The following is a 16,072-nucleotide window of genomic DNA, read 5'->3' on the forward strand; positions in this document are numbered from 1 at the left end:
TGGTTTAACAATTTATCGTTTAGAAAACGAACTTTTCAGCTCTGATCCAAATAACACCGAGTCGACAATTCGTAAACGTGATTTTTTTGTTGGCAACAACTCGAATTCTGACTGCTGAAGCAACATTAGAATTCTAACATTTTCATATTTTGGTTCATTTTCTGACCCGGCTTAACAGATTTGTTTGTTTATGTGTCGTTGTTTTTTTTCTGTTCGTTTTTAAGTTCGACACTGAAGTACAAATTCGGCCTGCCTGGGCTAGAGATAGCCATTTCTGAGAATAAACAACAAAGATAAAACTCCACAAAAGAAAACCTCAAACGAGACTGCGGCCAGTAGAGAGGGAAGACTAAAATAACGCGGATATTTCGCCTGTATTAAAACTAGGCGTCCTCGGCACAAGATAAAAAGAAAAAACACTAAACAAAAAACAAATAAAACCACCACCAATAATAATAAATACAATTGTCGCTACTGATCCACATAGGGAAAAGAAGCTATTAGAGTTACTTCAATGAGAACATCAAAACAACAATTTATTATTTATTATTTTTGTTTATTATTTATTTATTATTTATATTATTTATTTATTATTTATTTATTTGTTTTTAGTTTAGTGTTGTTTTTTTCTTTTTATCCTGTATTGAGGACGCCTAGTTTGGATACAGGCAAAATATCCGCGTTATTTTTGTCTTTCCTCTCTACTGGACGCAGTCTCGTTTGAGGTTTTTTTTTTGTGGAGTTTTATCTCTCTTTGTTGTTTATTGTCATGTCTGGCCAGTTCAGCTTAAGAACTTTTATTTCTGAGAATGTGTCTTATCTTACTACTCTCAGAGCATTAATTAATTTTCGATTCAAACAACTACGAATTTATCTTGTTATATAATGGCTTAAATAGTTTAAATTATCTTGTAATATAACAGCTTAAATGGCTTAAATTATCTTGTGATATAATGGCTTAAATTATCTTGTGATATAATGGCTTAAATGCCTTAAGCTATCTTGTGATATAATGGCTTACCTCAGCTGGCTGATACTCAACAATATCTATATTAATAAGTCGTAAAGCAGCAGATGGATGAGAAGCTACGAGGCACAACTGACAAAAATCTGCATGAATAGGTGTTAGGTGTTGCTCTGTTAATCGAAGCTTCTTAACTGCCATCTCAACAACAGGTATTCCTCGCATAGGAATTTGTTTCTTAACGACAGCTTCGGTAACATTGTGGATAAGCTCGCAAACTAAAATTATGACAATTAATTACTAAATTACATTAATTAGTAAACAACTACTTTCGAAAAGGAACACAAAACTGTTTTAAAACAAGTTTGACAGACAATTTTTAGAAGTTAGTTACATTTAAGATTATTCAGTTCTAGGCATTTTCTCCCGCGGAAAAATCCCCTAGCAGAAAATTATCTCCACCCCCACGGAAAATACCCATCCCATCAAATGAAACATTCCGAAATTCCGAAACATCCACCAAAAGAAAGTGTAAAAAGCTACCTCTCTTTGTTTCTAAACTACAGAGCAGGTGAGTTGTTCCTTGCGCAGGTGAGTTGCGAGTTAGTCCCCAACTTTTCTGCATTTTGTAAGGATTCCCTATTTTCAGGTCATTTTGTTTCTTCATTATGGACTCTTTGTAATCTGGCATTCGTCGTTTCGCTAAAAATGTTATATAAACCTTTTCTGTTATTTTCATGCCCTGAACTATTTCATTTCAACATTTCCCATTCCCTAGTTCAACCTAGTTTAAAGTTGAATTGTGCTCGCGCCTCTAATTTTTGCTGCAACCTCACTCCTCATTTCGACTTCTTTCATTCCTCATTTGAAGTTCTTTCACTCTTCATATCGAGTTCGTTTTGTTGATGCAACCACACGAACTCAGTAATTGTGTTTACTAGTTATGGGATTTTTTAATCTTATCTCAAAAGTAGAAGTAGCTTCCCAGCACTCCTTTCCAAAGACTAAAATGTCAGATAGCAAAGCAAAAAAACGAAAAAACCTGACAACAGAGAATCTCTTTCCTTTGCTCCTTCACGCACGACTATAAACTCCATGAACAGCAGGCCAAAGAGTATTGGAAATTTATAAGAGTGGAAACGGCAGCTAGTGTCGACAAAAAAAAAACTATCAATGTCAACTAGCGTTTGATGACATGGCATTTTTCAAGCTCTATAATCATTTTTTGTCAGGAACTGAGATCAGACACTCACTTCTACAATTATTTTATCAATTAAACTAATTAAATTAATTATTCTGATATTTACACTGAAAAATATGCCAAGTACCATCAAACGTTAGACGGCGTTGATAGTTGTTTTTTTTTCTGCACTAATGCCAGTTACCGCTCTTATAAGTTATTCATAATCATCGGTAATTTTTCCTTTGTCCTTCATATACTTCGTTCTTAGACTTGTTTGTACAAGAGTCTGTTTACACCTCAACTCTATTACGAATGCCTACCAGGCAGTTCCTTGTTTCCTAATTTATATGGACTTCCAAAGATCCATAAGATGAGCCTGCCATTACGACCGATTATGTCGAGTACAAGGTCACCGAACAATATTTTGATCAAGTGGTTGTGTCGCCATGTAAACCAATTTTGTCAACACAAATTTCTTATATTAAGAGCTTTTCGGATTTAGTTTAAAAAACTGAAATAACAGGAATTTTTTTCAAGTTCTCTACTATCAAGCATCGACATTGAATCAATGCACACAAATATTCATCTAAAAGCAGCCGAAATTTTTCTTCAAAGAAAATTGTTAAGAAATTCGGACTTGATTGATGGTAGAACAGATTTGGAAGTCTCTGTAATCATGTATTTAGTAAGGTTGTGCAATAGGTCCTCTTTTTTCCAATTCAAAAAGGAATTTTTCGAACAAGAAAATGGTTTACCGATGGGGGCCCTTTAAAGCCCATTATTAGCAAATATTTTGTCGAAAATATTGATACAATTGCGTTAGATTTATATTTTTTAAACATAACTTTTTGGCATTGGTACTGATCTCCAAGAAGTTATCATGTTTGCGCAGGACCGTTCGGAATGGAGAGGGAGAGTCACATCTCTCTCTATGCTGGACCACCAGCAGGAGCTGGTGGTAAGTAAGCACATAAATAATAATTTCTGTATGGAATCATGGGGAGGACTTAAAAGGATTTTTGCAACGTCCTTATTGTTAGGGGGGAGGGATTTGAAGTTTACTGTTGAACTGAAGAAGAGGATGGGAAACTTCCTTTTTTTGGATATTTTTCCTTTAAAAATGAAACTAGTCTAAAATTTGAAACTTACAGAAAGCCGACTAATAATAATAGATTTTTGCCGTTTAGCTCCCGTCACGCTCGCCAAGTTAAAATTGGTTTGATTATTTCTTTAACTGACTGCATCAATAGTATTTGCTCTCCAAATTTTTTTGAGAAAGAGTTGTCTTTTCTAAGAAAAATACTAATAAGTAACATGTATCCAGAGTGGTTAATTGACCAGACCTTTTCGAAAAGAATAAAAACGTTTCTAAAGACTCCTAAGGAGGTCTTGGAGACAACTCAGGAAAAGGATGTTTTTTGTTTCTTACCATATGTGGCAGGGCTAAATAAAAGAATTTCACAGAGTAATGGTTTAGAGGTAGCTTCAAAGATTATTAATGCTTTGGGTAGATTTCTAAACTCGGGCAAGGATCAAACTGTACTGGGGCAGCAAAGTAAGGTCTATTAGATCCGATGTACATGCGGGATGGTAAACATTTTGAGGGAAGCTTAAATAGAGGAAGTGATAGAACTCCTGAGACCGAAAGTGCCAAATTACCATGAGACCCTGTCCGCCAAAGTGTAAGACGAAAGTAATTTTAAATTCGAAGAGTATGGTCTAGACCATGACTGAAACCCTTGTAGATGCACTGAATAAAACCAACAACAAGCAGTTTCTAACAACTAGACCATGACTGAAACCCTTGTATATGCACTGAATAAACCAACAACAAGCAGTTTTTTACAACAGTTTTATGCATAGTTACAATCCCAGCATGATTAGCTTTTCACGAGAGCAACTAGACTGGGTTTTTAAAAAAAAAGTCGGTAACATAGCAGTAATCATACATACGACAAACAGTATTATTTGTTGTTATTTTGTTACTATAGTTGGATTCAAAAATCCAATTTGAGGCTAAGGGTACAAAAGTCTATTATATTCGTGGGATGTATAAGCCAGAATTTGTAAATGAGATTATTACAGCATCAAGACTCTATTTCGTCGGTTTTAAAGCAAAATTCTAAACCTGAAGATTTCACTCCAGACCTATCAGAACATACTTTTGATTTTCAGGGCCATTTTTTTATTCGATAATGTCTCTTTAATTTCCGGGGACAGGGATTTAAAGCAGAATTTTCGGGAAACTATTGAGAAAAAGAAAATTTTGTTCAAGAATATGGCTTTAAATAGACACAGATGAATTTGGTTTGAATTCTATTTCCGATAATTTATTACAGTCCGATTGAGTAAAGTTCATTTCACCCAATGCAATAAACCTCTGTCCAATTGTTAGTTCAAATAATGCTAACAAACCGGAACCAGAAAGATCAAGGAAATTCACTTCTGGTTTTGCTTTGAAAAAAATAAGGCTATTAAACAGTATGTAGTTATTTTATTTTGCATATAAATTATTGTGTTTCATTGATCTGTTGTAGCATTATTGCTGATGATGGTCACTGCATATGAGGTCTAATTATTTATTATTTTTTTGAAATTTATCAATGTCTATTAAAAGGATTTAACCCTATTTGAACTTTTATTTACCTTAAGTTTCCACACAACAACCAAAACAAATTAAAGAAAAAACCTTACAAAATTCATCTGTTGGAGAAGTGTTCAGTTGAGTCTTATCAGATCCTGCCACAAATTCCGATATGTGCTTGAACAATCCTTCAAATTTATCTTCTTCCTCATTCAGCTGATAAACAACAAATTGTGCTAAGAGAATTGCAAGATAGCTCGGACAATGTGCAACTGGATCAAGGTTGCTTAACACTTTACTAAGTTCATTGCCAAGTGCCAAAATTTGTTTAGAAAACTTCCCAAAGTAGTCTTTTAACTCGGCTACTCTTTCTACAAAAAAAAATAGAGTTATAGCAGATAACTAGAAGAGCTGCCGATTGGGCGATGAGATGATCCCCCCCCCCCACATAATTCTAAAAATACTTTTTGTTAGTATTATCATCGACAAGTACTTTTTTTTGTATTTTCAATGAAGAAGATTGAAAAAAAAATCAAATTCCTGTTTTATCAGATTTACATTTTGCGCCGCCTCTTGTCCTCTACATTTTTATGAAATGGCAGTTATGATGAGTAGGCCAATTATATACTGCAATGGGAGATAGCAATCTAAGTTCTATCCTCTTCCTCTTAAAACCCTTCTAGCTTCAGATACAAACACTCTACTACAGAGAGTGAATCTAAAGGCTATGAAAGTACAAGGACATCAATATGGAAACATTTTTTGACCCATGGACTCACTTTGGTTCATTCATACCTGCACACCTTTTAAAGTCCAAGATTTTCCTTTTAAAGTCCAAGATTTGCCTTTTAAAGTCCAAGATTTGCCTTTTAAAGTCCAAGATTTGCCTTTTGATTTTTCAAATATTTTGAAGCTTTCAGGGGACACATTTTCATCAGTGTTGTAAAGTTGAATCACGAAAACAAATAGGCCTAAGCAAAAAAAAAATTGGTTGACGAAAACAAATAGGTCTAAGCAAAAAAAAGTTGGTCTTGAAAAAAATCAAGAACAAGCAAAAAAACATTGGATTTGACAGTTATTTTTGTTCATAAAGATAAAAAAAAAAAGTTTCTTCAACAGAAAGTAGAAGAAACTATTCTTCAACAGGCAAATTTTCCGAGCCTTGTAGCTCTTGATGGCTAACATTATACCTCATTTTATAAATTTGGAATTCCTTTATTTAGAGTTTCAATTACTATTACCATGAACTGTTTAAAAATTCAAAGACCAAAAGCAGTTGAAAACAACTCGCCTACACTTTCAAAGGAAAGCAACATCTTCCTCTGTTATTTGGTGCTGGATGTTTTAGCTTATTCTTACCAATTCTTCACCCATGTTAGGATTGTATGTGGCATCTGCTACTACCAAAAGCTACTTAACTTTATATGGAGGTCTTTTTCACTAGAAATTAAACAGCCTAATCAACTTTTTTCTAGTGCTTTAAGATATATATGGTTGTTTAAGTTTCCACTTAAGCGTTTAAGTTTTACTTTAAGTTTCCACTTAAACAATCATATTCCATTGTCATTGTCCTTGGTATTTTAATATTTACAACTGTATATCCAGCAGGGCTGTGGAGTCGGTTATAAGTTATAAGCAACTCCGACTCCATTCAGTAAAAATTTACTAAGACTCTGACTCCACAGCCCTATTTTAAAGCTTCATTAACTTAATTATATAACTGAGATTTATAACTAGAGATTATAACTTTTAGCTAGATTAATAACCAACTCTTTTCTCAGGCGTTTTCAAAATACTAACTCAAACTCGATTCAACAAATATTTACAAACTCCAACTCCAAGCCCTCATGTCCAGGATCCCATTTAAAGAAGGACAATAGGTCAAACAGATATAGATTTTCAGAAATTCATCCTAATTTGACTTCCCCTCCTCCAAGAGCCCTCTGGTATTCCCTCAAAAATATTACACACCTGTGGTTATGCATACAAGAATCACCAAATAGAAAGTCTTATTTACCAAGCCCTCATTGTAAGAACAACCATGGTGAAAGCGCCAACCAGTTCCAATATTCAGAAAACCCAAAATTTTATCAGAAAGAACTTTTTTTGTGCTTAAGGTTACTTAAGAACTTAAGGTTCTTAGTTAAAGAACTTAAGGTTCTTAGTTGCATAGTGCTAAAGTAATTTTGAAATGTAACTATTTAATTGTTGAGAGTATGTATATTTCTACAAAGTTTCTTCTTTTTCTCAACGTATTTCCTATCTTTGTTTTGCATAATATGATCTATAGTATAATGTCAAGCATAATATAATGGGGTCAAGGTGGTATTTCACCCATAGCTTTATTTTAAACTAAATTAACCAATGAGATATCTGAAATGAAAACGTATGTTGGACAGGACACTTATTTATCCAAATTGTCTGTTTGGTAAGGATAATCTGTAGCCCACTGCACAAAAAATGGTGTAGCATAATAGCAATGCTACTTGGCGGTTTTCAAATTTGTTGGCAGATTTTGCCTGAAAATACAATTTTTACATGTAAAAATACTTTTTGCTTTAAAAAAAGCTGTCGAAACACAAGTTGTGCAGCTAAAGTGTAAGCAGATTTAGGAATCCTGTCAAATTCTGCAACTGGCGGCTTTGGAACATTTTCCATGTCTGTTTGCAACATTGTTGGAACTGGTGTTTGAATATATTTTTTGTTTGAGGGTGTTGACTTGCCTCTTCCAGACGTCAAAGAGCATAAGTAAATTACAAGAGTGGAAGCTGACAATAGCGTTGACAAAAAAACATCAGTGCCATCTAACGTTTGGTGACACGTGGCATATTGTTACAGCTTTGTAACCGTTTTTCTGTCAGGAAATGAGATGAGAAACTTATTACTACCCTAGTTTAACAACAAGGTTTAATAATTAGCAATAGTAAGATTTTCCACTTATTCCACCAGTTTTCCACATTAAAATTTTTCCACTTTTTTCATGCAAATACAACATTTACTGTATCTTTAAGTCAAATAGGAAGCATCACTATTCTATGCAATATAACAGTTATTCAATAGCAGATTCTTAACACTTTTGGGGGGATTTGATCATTAATAAGTTTAATAATTTATAAACTAGTGTAATAATAAGGTAAAACTATTATAACTGAAGATTACTATGGTAGTGTCTGATCCCAGTATTTGGGAAAAACACAATCAAATAGCTTGAAAAACGTAAAGAAGCACCAGAGGCTGGATGGCTTGGTGTTTCATTTAGTCAACACTATCACTAGTTTCTACTCTTACAAGTAACCCATATTCTTTGTTAAAAACATATCGCTTCGTTTACTTGCTATTTTGATATAAAAAAAAATAGTTGAAAAACGTAAAGAAGCACCAGAGGCTGGATGGCTTGGTGTTTCATTTAGTCAACACTATCACTAGTTTCTACTCTTACAAGTAACCCATATTCTTTGTTAAAAACATATCGCTTCGTTTACTTGCTATTTTGATATAAAGAAAATAGTTGAAAAACGTAAAGAAGCACCAGAGGCTGGATGGCTTGGTGTTTCATTTAGTCAACATTATCACTAGTTTCTACTCTTACAAGTAACCCATATTCTTTGTTAAAAACATATCGCTTCGTTTATTTGCTATTTTGATATAAAAAAAATTCTTAGCACAAGAAAAAGTCTGTGATTTAAGTACAATTTTTTCCCTTCTTATGATGTGTGATATTACTTGCCATTTTGGTCTCCGAAATTTTGCTTTAAAGTTTATTTGTATTTTGTCTAGAAGCAATTCCCAGAATGTTGTCATTTTGTCCTATATGTTTACCAAGTTCTGTCTTTGCATTTATATCAACCCTATTCTGATTTCAAATATAAATTATCCTATTTTATACTTTTAGTATGACAACTTTTTATGAAGTAAATTGTGCAACTGATTTTTATTTTCAGACCAACCTTTATTGTTTTTCTTTTATCAAGAATTAAATATTTCTTGACAGTAAGATACTTTATTGTTTTTTGTTTTGTTTTTTTTTTCAAAGAAATGGAAGCTTTGCAATATTTGCTTGTGATAACCGTTTTGAAGGTAAAATTTTATCTTACCGTCTTAGATATTTTGGCTTCTTGAAGTATTTTGCATTTGATTTCAAAAAACTAATATTATCACTAGGAACCATAAGGAAAAGATCAAAAGTTAGATAAGTCAAGACTTTGCCTGTATAAGCAAAAATACCCCTCTCCCCCTTCCCCTCTAAAAGAAAATGGCCAAAGAAAAACAGCCTCAAATACTTGAATCATAGCAGAGAAAATTTTCTGAAACGATTTGTATCAAGATCAATTTGTTTCACAACAACCACAACAAAAGAGAAACTTACAATGCTATGAAATGTTTAAAAGAAAAAAAGAAGTTTAAATGTTTATAAGAATGTTTAAAAGAAAAAAATGTTTAAAAGAAAAAAAGGACTGCAAATAGGAAACGGGTTACCACTCCCTCAAACACCTCTAGAATGTTAGTGTCATTTGAACTTTACTGAAAACAAAAATATATTTCGAGTGTTTCTTTTTTAAATAAAAAGAGACATATGAAAATCAAAATACTAATGAAGGTTACAAGAAAGAAAAAATTCTTAGAATAATCACATTTGTGACTCGAAATTTAAATTTAACATTGAAAGGATGCATTATTTTTGTAGAAAATTTTCTTTTTGATTCTATTTAATTCAAATTTCAGTATTACAATGACAAACAAAAAACTATTTAAAATACATTTTGTTTTCAGTGAAGCACAAATGACACTCTAGCCTTTAGAGGGTTTAACTGGGCGGTACCTCTACTGTTTTTTGTGCTAATTTCTGTTCTTCAAATTTAAAGCAGAATATGACTTTGTTTTAGCTCATTTCAGGTTTTAATTTCGTATTTTACTTTTCTTTGGAAGACTTTAATAAAACTCCTTTTCCTAATTAATTTCTTTTTTTTTTTTTAACTGACAGGGTTTTATCATCCATTAAATGTCAGAATATTTGTTAAGAAAAAAAGCAAAAAAAACAGCTTTTCTATTTACGAGTGGGTTGCAATGGGTTACAATTTGAGAAAAAGTTGAATATTTCTTTTAAGAAATTGGGAGAAAAAAAACTGAAAAATTCTTGGTTACAATTGCGAGAAATATAATTGTGGTTCAATGAACATTCAACCAACCCTAGTTTTTTGCAGGGCTTTTTACTAATACTTTTACTCTGAAATGCAGGATGGGGGGGGGGAGATTTTAATCACATGGAATGAAAATGTGCATCAATTGTTAGCCTTTGATGGGGCTGCAGCAATAATGACCCAACCCAGAGCACAACCTACAATATTGATATGTCTAAATCCACCATTTTATTAAATAAAATCCCCATTTTCCGTTTAGTTGCAAGTCCAATAAAAATAAAGTCCAGACCTTTCAATTACGTTGAAAAAAATGGCTATCTCAAATTTTTTATTGGATATGTTTGGGGAAATGGTGGGCTTGGGAGGAGGTTAGTTGCCCTCCACTCACTTTTGACTATTAAAAAGGGCACTGGTTCTTTCAATTTCCAATCGAATGAGCTGTTTTTGAAGTTTCTTCAACAATAAATGACCATATTCAAATTTTTATCCAACACATTTTGGGAAAATATTAGGTGGGGAGTATCCACCCTTTGAATCTCAAAAAGGCCACTAGAACTTCTGATTATCAATCCGATGAGCCCACTCCACAAAGTTTATACAATCACCCTTTCTATATATACCTTAATGCCCCCAGGGCATAACTTACAACTCTTGCCCTGAGTGCTCTGGGAGGAAGGGGGGCAGTTATCATCAAATAAATAATTTCCAGGCCTTTCAATTACGTTGAACAAAATAGCTACATAAAAATTTGGACTGGAAGGGTTTGGAGAAGTGGTGGGTGTAGATGGGGGAGTTAGTTGCCCTTCAATCACTTTTAACTATTAAAAAGGGCACTAGCCCTTTAAATTTCCAATAAAATGAGTTCTTTTTGAAATTTCTAAAACAGCAAATGGCCATCTCAAGATTTCTATCAGATGCATTTCAGGAAAATATGAGGTGGGGGAGGGATATCCACCCTCCAATCAATCTGAATCTTAAAAAGTACTCTAAAGCTCTTGATTACCAATCCAATTATCCCCCCCCCCCAAAGTTTATACAATCACCTTTTCTATATATATTTTATACACCCCCAGAGCAAAACTTACAACTCTTGCCATGAGAGCTGTAGAGGGGTTGTCATCCTTAAATACATAATTTCTGGCCCTTTCAACTATGTTGAACAAAATGACTATCTCAAAATTTTGACTGGGTGTGTTTAAAGAATTGTTGGGCATGGGAGGGGGGTTAGTTGCCCTCCAATCACTTTTGACTATCAAAAAGAGTACTAGCCCTTTCAGTTTCCAATCAAATGAGTTCTTTTCAAAGTTTCTATGATGACAAATGGCCACCTCAGAATTTCTATCAGATATATTACACAGATATATGAGGTGTGGGGGGTAACCACCCCTGATCACTCGGAACCTTAAAAAGGGCACTAGGAGATTTGATTTACAATCCAATGAGCCCATTCGGAAGTTTCTAAGACTGCCCTCTCTATACAAATTGTATATACCCCCAGGGCATAACTTACAACTCTTTCCCTGAGGGCAGTGAGGGATTATCCTCCTCAAAGACACAATTTCCAGATCTTCCAACAATTTGAACAAAATGACAACCTCAAAATGTTAATTGGATATGTTTGGGGAAATGGTGGGTATGTGAGGGGGTTAGTTGCCAATCACTTTTGAATATTAAAAAGGGCACTATCCCTTTCAATTTCCAATCAAACAAGCCCTTTTTGAAGTTTCTATGACAACTCCTTCAATACGAAGTGCTCTGGTCCAAAAAAAAAATAATAAATAATACATTGTGCCCACATTGCTCTTTACTTAGGCAGTGCTGTTGCACTGCCTATGATTTATTGGAATGTCAATACAATAACTTTACTTATGCTGTCAGTCTACATCTTCTAGATTCTTAACCTACATTTTACATTTTCTGAATTTACAATATATTGTCTTCTTTAATTCCATGCAATTCCTTTCATTTTTGTACAACCTATAGCCAAATTTCTTGTACAAACCCTTTCTCTCTTCTACAAAGCTTAAAGCTTTTTTCATTCATATTCTTAGTTGTATTTCTGGCTTTTCCTGCTAAAACATCTTTGCTACTCTGCAAACTATTCTCCTAAAACTATTCACTCATATCCCCAGTTCTATGCCAAATTGGTCTTGGAAATTTCATCTCAAATTTTGTCATGGAATCTATCAGCATCACCTCAGAAGGTAGCTACACTTATTCAATTTCAGCTTTACATTATCCATACCCACCACTAGATGGTAATCTTCATTGTAAACATAAATACCACCACTCACATATACCTTAGTATCTTCTATTGATTAGGCCAGTTCCCAATTTATGATAGTATAATCAATAAGATTGCCCATTGTACCATCAAGTGAGTACCATATTAACTCATAGGTCATTTTATGACCAAACAATCTATTGGTTATAATTACATTATTACACCTACAAAATTAAAGGCATTAAAGTCAACTAATAGTAATACCATATTTCTACCTAGGACCTAGTATATTTATTTCTGTAGAATTCGTCTGAGTCTCTTTTAATTCTATTAATCAATTATATAGGGCTACATTTTGGTCATAAGGTGAGCAATTAGAATTTTAATATTAATAACATTCCATCCTAGGCAATACTACAAAGCTTCCTTATCCAGGTTGCAGCAGTAGCTAACAACCTAGAAAGAGATGATCACGTCCCATACTAAGAAATGAAATAACATATAACCCCTAAAAATAGTGTTAGAACAAAAAACAAAGTACACTATTAGAACTGCCTTGTCTGAAACTCCTATTTGGGAGACTTACAGTCCATCATGAGCCCTACTCCATAGCTCTGTACCCAGAGCTGCTCAAGGGAGGCTAACCAGGTGCCACAGCTGGGGGGTTGCCCACTTTGATTCAACATTTCTGCTTATATTTGAGTTGGAAGGTGGCACTGTAACTAATTTTTCCCTTTCTACAACCCAGCCTAGAAAGAGCTCTGTCTATACCACATCCTTTCTACCAGAGTAAATAAACTCTTTATCACCTAATTCTATGTTTGCTATCCCTACACAACAAGTTTCTGGAACTCTTAGAAAATCTCATTTAAAACATCTGAACAAATCAAAATGTTAAAACAATAGTCATCTTCCAATGCTGTAATACCCCATATCCTGTGTTTCATATTGTTTTATTGAAGCTGTTATAGTTTCAAGGAAAGCACTGGATCCAACCAGTGTAAGTCAGGGACTAATAACTCCTCCTTAGATCTGTACAAAGAACTTAAGCCAGCTTAGAACCAGACAGCATTAAGCCCTGGTTGTGTGCTCTCATTAGAGTAAAATAAAAGAGCTTAAAGAAAAATGTTACATGCCTCCACATCAATTTGCCTTTGAGCATGGCATTTTATGTGCAGATGTTCATGTAGCTGTTGCTAATGCTCTGCTTGATACTTCTTTTACAGATACTTCATTTGCCTTGGCAGTCATGGTGTTTGCCACGCCTTTGACTCCCTGACCAACCCGCACACGCTTTTAAGGGCTGCTAAAAGAGGAGAAAATCTGGCTATCCTCAGATCTCAAAGAGATACGTATGCTAAGCTACAAATCCATCTTAAAATCCCTCCTAAGTAAGAGAAAATGGCAAGGCTATCGGATAGAACTGTACCATTTAAGAGAGGAGCCACACAAGGTGCAATGGTCCCACCTTTTTATTTCAATAGCTATGTCCTCAAAGCTCAGGACCAGTGTGAGAAGTCTTGCATTTTTTCTGGTGTCAATATCCCCCTAGTCACTTATGCTGATGACATTGTTAACATCAGCTGAAGTTTGGACAACATTTTTGAAACTTTCCAAAAACTGCAAGCAGAATACTTAAAATGTGGTCTTGAATTGAATGTTGAAAAGTGACACAGTGCTTTTTAACTGGAAAGCCCCACTTCCTCATGAAATTGTACTTGGGAATTCAAAGATCTGCCCTTCTGACCAAATTGTTTACCTTGATATTCCCATTGGGGAATACCATTTCTCACATTTTATCATCTCCTAACAAAAGGCATCAAATGCTGCATATCAGCTTTATATGCTTCCATAGTCTCTACTAAGCTTTGTTTCAATAGCTGCTATCTTACAATGTGATACAACACTGTTGCTCTCCCCCACATCTTCTACATTGCACATTTCTAGAAGATTCCTACTAATGCTGATAAATTGAAAATCTGTTCTACTTTCTTCTATTTTTCAAAATACCTACTGAGATATACGATTTGAACATGCAATTCAAAGCTCATCAATAATATTTGCATGGCAGGTCCTACTATAGCTGTTGCTAAACTTATGAAAAAATGCAACCAAAATATTTCAAGACATGCTTGGAGCCAACTCCTTCAACTCTAGTTACATTGCCATAGTTGTATAATGTTATTTTACTTTTGTTTTGTTTTTTCTCTTTGTAGTGCTCTGTCATGTTCTTTTTGTATAAAGACAGGTTTTCAATAAATAATAATTGATAAATTAAACGAAAACTTACCAAGTTTGAAGTTTGATTGTAATTCTACTCAAAAGAAGGAGCGCCAGCATAGCTGAGAGTTCAACTGAGATAGACGCGTGCAATCGCCTCAATTGACCAAAACCAGTATTTTAAAGTCGTTGTAGTATGCGGTGGTTAAGCTCATGATGAAACGCTGAGAGTTCAACGGGAAGGGAAATCGGGAGGGCAGTTGAACTCTCAGCTACGCTGGCGCTCCTTCTTTGAGTAGAATTACAATCAAACTTCAAACTTGGTAAGTTTTTGTTTAATTTATCAATTCTACTCCAAAAGGAGTGCCTTAGCTTTGCCTCGAGTTAAACTGAGATTTTAAAGTTCAGCATGAGCTAAACCAACACTAGTGACCAATAATGGCCCTATTCAATAAAATGAGGCTGCTGTACAAAAATTCATTTGTAGTAAGATTATTCAAATATAACAGAATGTGATGAGTAACTTCAAAAGACATATAACTGTTTTCCACTTTCAACTGGTTTATTATAGAACCTAGCAAACGTTTTGGCATTTCTGCAGCCTACATATCTTATGATTTGGTCCACATCAACTCCTCTTGCTTTAAGGTGGGACATTGAGGCAGACCGTGTGCTATGAGCACCATAAACACTGGTATCTATAACTGCAAGAAATAACACTTCTTTTATCCATCTAGAAATAGATGACTTAAACGCAGCAGTATAAGGCTTACGATATGTAAGAAAAAGTGCGTCGTCTCTTTTCAGGTATGACATCATTCTAATATACCTAGCTAGGTGCGCCCCGGACAAAGGGACGACTCTTGAAAAGGTCGAAATTTAACTACTGATTTGTGGTTGCCCGGTTTTGTTGTTTTTAATAACACATTAATTTGAAAATCAAAACTTCCGTCGTCATTATGTATCATATTATTAGTTGACAAACTAGCCAACAACTGAACTCTTTCACAAGCCGATATAATCAATAAAACCGCTAATTTTTGTGTTAGTGTCTTTAATTTAAGATTTTCGATATCCCAAGCTGGCAATCTAAATAGATCAAATACACATTTCACATCCTAAATACTAGAAATCTTGGGTAGACTAGGCCTTCTATTAAAGACACCTCTCATGAATTTCTTGGTAAAAGTCTCCGGAAGAGTTGCCTCCAAGGCCTGGATTGTGTTTCTTCTACAAAAGTCGATCCATTTTTCAATGTAAACCCTGTACTGGCGCTTAGTTGAATCCCGCCATCCATCCATGATAATATCGACTGTGGAAGGAGAATATCCTTGGTGGTGAAGCCCTTGCCGGAGACAGCACAAGCCGCTAGGCATAACGTTTTGGACAATGGATGATGTAAGGTCGGTTTATGTGGAAGAGACAAAGTAAAAGTATCTTTTGGTTAAAGCATAGGACTTCCTATTAAGAGCTTTAATAGTAAGGGATACCAAACTTGTGTGGTCCAGTTTGGGAAAATCAAAATACCAGTTGCCTGATCTGTCTCTACCTTCTGAAGGGTCCTCAGAAGTAAGCTAAATGGGGGGAAAGCATAAAAGAAATGAAGCTCCCAACTCATTGCAAATGCATCTACGAAAAAAACATTCTGGATCTGGTTTCAAAGAAACAAATGGTTTAATCTGAAAATTTAATCTAGTTGCAAACAGATCAATATCTATCGACTGACATACCAACAAATTTAAAATAATGAATATTCTAG

General features: G+C 34.4%; 1 protein-coding gene across 1 annotated transcript in view; it reads right to left on the bottom strand.

Moving 5' to 3' along the window:
• LOC136040204 (COP9 signalosome complex subunit 3-like) overlaps positions 1–16,072 on the bottom strand; it is a 254,721-nt gene that overhangs the window by 233,001 nt on the left and 5,648 nt on the right. Inside the window, exons 2-3 of the mRNA XM_065724362.1 lie at positions 4,842–5,102; positions 1,022–1,242 (exon numbers count right to left, since the gene is read on the bottom strand). Of these exons, the coding sequence (XP_065580434.1) occupies positions 1,022–1,242; positions 4,842–5,102 (482 nt within the window). The remainder of the gene's footprint in view (positions 1–1,021; positions 1,243–4,841; positions 5,103–16,072) is intronic.

This window comes from Artemia franciscana, chromosome 20 (assembly GCF_032884065.1).
Source record: "Artemia franciscana chromosome 20, ASM3288406v1, whole genome shotgun sequence".
Lineage (NCBI taxonomy): Eukaryota > Metazoa > Arthropoda > Branchiopoda > Anostraca > Artemiidae > Artemia > Artemia franciscana.